This window comes from Salvia hispanica, chromosome 3 (genome assembly GCF_029641045.1).
Source record: "Salvia hispanica isolate PSC_SH4W2 chromosome 3, Shi_PSC_v1, whole genome shotgun sequence".
NCBI classification, from domain to species: domain Eukaryota; kingdom Viridiplantae; phylum Streptophyta; class Magnoliopsida; order Lamiales; family Lamiaceae; genus Salvia; species Salvia hispanica.
This window is the reverse complement of record NC_142694.1, coordinates 31,254,418-31,258,337: the sequence shown is the minus strand read 5'-3', so window position 1 is coordinate 31,258,337 and position 3,920 is coordinate 31,254,418. Positions and strand designations below refer to the sequence as shown.

Here is a 3,920-nt window from a genome sequence, read left to right as displayed (position 1 = left end):
TGACTTGCCATAATGGTGAATGCTTACGTTGTAGTAAATGCTTAATGTTCTTGTCCAACCACCTCATTGCTCATACAAATTAATGGAGTACTACCTCACAATTCTATTTCTACATATGGATACAATCGTCCCTCAAAAGATGTCACATTTGTTGTACGACACATGATTTTAGAAGGTTTTATTTTGTGTCTTAAATGTAGAGAGAAAATATAATTTTTATATTCACGTGAGAGAGAATTTTTTTCAAAAAACAAAATGACATCTTTTATGAGACAAACTAAAAAGAAAAGTATAACATCTTTTGTGGGACGGAGGGAGTACTACTTAGTATTTGTCTATCGATGTATATCGGTTTCAAATTAACTCTGAAATTTGCAAAATTTAAGGTTATTCTCTAGCTAATCTTATACTCTATTTATACTTCTTCTATTCTCTAAAAAATAATAATTTTTTAAATGACAAGGTGTTTAATATACAAATTATTAAAATAGGAGAAAAATAAAAAGAAAAAAATGTTAGTGAAAAATAGATTTCGTCCTGTAGAAGAACTTTTCTGAAATGAAGAGTTTATCTAAATGTTTTTTTAGAGAAACATCTAGTATAAAATGTTTAGAATGAAAAATTGTAAAATTGTTTATACAATCTATAAATATACATGTGTTGTACTCCCTCCGTCCCATTGAAGATGACCCACTTTTCATTTTAGTTTGTCCCAACTAAGATGACCCATTACTTAAAATGGAAACACCTTTATCTCTACTTATTCTCTCTCTCTTACTTTACTCTCTCCTCTCAACACACAAAATAAATTTGCATAAAATCTCGTGCCGTCCAAAAAAGGAGTCATCTTCCTTAGAACGGAGGGAGTAGTAATTTTGCAACGGCCTCACGAACATAAATGCAAAGCTTTGTTTTATACACCATCATGCATTCACTTTGCATTTTCAATAATTTTCTCAAAATGTTCATTATAATTAAAAAAAATTCTTATAATTCTTGTGAAAACTATTGATATTTTGTTTAATTGTTAACTTAGATAAACTTTGGAAAAATATAAAAAAAGGAATATTATTATTTGTGACAATATTTCGCTTATATTCTAATATTAGTTCCAGAATAAAAGTTGGGACTAACTCACATAGAACTTTCCATAGAACTTTCTTCCACATGCTCCTCAAAGCCAATAAAACCACAAGAACCCTTAATCAAACGAACAAAATTAAGCAAAACAAGAAACAACCGAACATATCCTTTTTAAACCGAACATCCCTCTCCACCGCCTATTAACCAAGAAGCAATACATTCATAAAGAAATACTCCACGAATAAAAATATACTTTCATTAATAATCAACTATATATATATATAGTCAATACAAACATATTAAAAGTGTTGACTCCACCTAGAGAAACAACATCAAAATTAGGAGTCAACAATTTGAAACCCATCTTCGATATAGTAAGCATAGGGGTAACTAACATGTTTTTCCCTTAAAACCCATCAAACAAATAAAAGCAAACATAACTAAAAATTAAGTCCCCAAACATGTTCCATTTATATTTTAATAGGGAACGTCCCTCTCGAGCAGGACCGCGGACAAGGGGAACTTCATCTCGCACGCCAGCTTGAGAGTCTCGCTCAAATCGATCGGGGAGGAAGCATCCTCGGCCCACTGGAACCTGTGCACGAGCTTGGCCACCCACATGGCGACGGTCGCCATCCCGAGATTCTTACCGGGGCAAACCCTCCTCCCGGCCCCGAACGGAGCCAGCCTGAGATCCCCGCCACGCACGTCCACATCAGCCCCGCCCATGGAGGGCACGAAGCGCTCGGGGCGGAACTCGTGGGGATTCTCCCACACGGTGGGATCGTTGGCGATGGCCCACATGTTGACCATAGCTGTGGTGCCAGCGGGGACCACCATCCCGTTGCTGAGCTGGACATCCGACGTGGAGAGGCGGGCCCAGGACAGAAGCGGGCCAGGCGGGTGGACCCGGAGAGTCTCCTTCACAACACCCTGAAGATACGGGAGGCCCGCCACGTCAGCATCCGTCAGGTCTCCTCCCTTTGCCGCCGCGAGATGGTCGATTTCGCGACGGAGCTTCGTCTGGATTTCCGGGTGCAGGATCAGCTCCGCCAGTATCCACTCAGTCAGCAAAGCCGTAGTGTCCGTTCCTCTGAATATCATTTCCTATATGTATATAAAACAAACATTTAATTAGTGAATAAAATCAATATCTGAATTAGTAGTATGTACTTACCCATAAGACGGCGATCATGTCATCCTGATGGAGCTTCTCATCGCCATCCAAAGACAGCAACACGTCAACGAAATCACCGGAAAAGGACACGTTTCGTTCTCGTTTGTGGTCTTGGATGATCTCAGAGACGAACTTCCTGACACGTGGCACGAGGGATTCGCAGCGGGCGGAAATGCGGTGAGGATCGTAGAACCAAGTCATCCACGGCACGTAATCGGACCAGTTGAAGGCGCTGAGCAGCTCGAACCCCTCCCTCACCATCTCCTCCAGCTCCGCGGCCTCGGCGCCCTCGTACCTCTTGCCGAACACGCTGCCGGTGATGTTGCTCAAGGCGGCCTTCTGGAGATGCTTCCTGACCGAAACGGCGCCGTTTCGGGACTGGTCAAGAGAGATGCCAGAAAGCATGGCAGCCGCGTCACCGCAGCGGCCGGGCTCGTGGGCGGCGATGCGGCGCGGGGCGAAGAGGTGCGAGGCGGCGATGCGGCGGAGGAGGCGCCAGTAGGTGCCGTTGGGAGCGAAGCCGATGGCGCGGGAGAACATGAGGGAGCGGGCGGACTGCTTGACCGGGCGGTCGGAGAAGTTTACGGAGGTGAGGATTTCTTTGGCGATTTGAGGGTCGGAGGAGACGACGGCGGGGGTGCGGCCGAGGGAGAAGGCCATGAGGAGGCGGCGGGAGGGGTGGGAGGAGGCGAGGGAGTGCAAGGTGCGGTGGGCGAGGGAGCCTTGGGAGAGGGAGAGGAGGGAGCCGAGGAAAGGGAGGCCGCGTGGGCCCGGGATGGAGACGGGGCCCAGGCGGGTGCGGTTGTTTCTCCAGGCCGCGCCGCCGGGGGAGAGGATGTACGAGAGGAGGGCGAGGGAGACCAAGATGGAGAGGGCGGCGATGATCAAGTATTCATCCACTAGGATTTTGGAGCCCACGAAAGCGGGAAGGGTTAAGACCCACCAGCTTGAATCCTTTGTTGCCATGGATACTGACATTTTTTTTTTTTTTGAGTGAGATGTCAAGAATTGTTTGTGAGTGAAGTGGATGGATGAGTGTCAACTATTTATACATGATTTAGATGCAAAATCTAATTAATCCTTTTCTCCCTTCTTTTCTTATGGCTAATAGACATTAATACTCTCAAATATGTCATTAAGTGATGGAGAACTGGCAAAACGTTTCAGGTTTTTCCCGAGTAATAAATAGAGGACGAGGCGTATCTTATTTACACCAATACATTTATGAAAATTACAGTGGAAGGATTCAATTTTTTAGACCGCATGAATAATAAATAGAGGATGAGGCGTATCTTATTTACACCAATACATTTATAAAAATTAAAAAAAAGGATTCAATTTTTTAGACCGCATGAATAATAAATAGAGGATGAGCCGTATCTTATTTACACCAATACATTTATAAAAATTAAAAAAAATGATTCAATTTTTTAGACCGCATGAATAATAAATAGAGGATGAGCCGTATCTTATTTACACCAATACATTTATAAAAATTAAAAAAATGATTCAATTTTTGTAGATGTTCTAAAATAATGTCAGATTTATGCAAACTCAACATTAAACAATAGTAGTACTATTTACACCACTAAATTCAAATCTAAATGAATATTCATACTCACCTACTTTTTACACCTTTTAATTTATACCTCATATTTAT

The 3,920-nt window shown here is 42.6% G+C and overlaps 1 protein-coding gene across 1 annotated transcript; it reads right to left on the bottom strand.

The window, feature by feature from the left end:
- Window positions 1-1,323: 1,323 nt before the first annotated feature.
- LOC125212697 (cytochrome P450 78A7) lies at window positions 1,324-3,260 on the bottom strand. Its single transcript, XM_048112932.2, has 2 exons — window positions 2,261-3,260; window positions 1,324-2,190 (listed from the first exon to the last, which is right to left on the bottom strand). Exons 1-2 carry the CDS (start codon window positions 3,236-3,238, stop codon window positions 1,561-1,563), a joined length of 1,608 nt encoding a protein of 535 aa, XP_047968889.2. The 5' UTR covers window positions 3,239-3,260; the 3' UTR covers window positions 1,324-1,560.
- Between the last annotated feature and the right edge of the window lie 660 nt (window positions 3,261-3,920).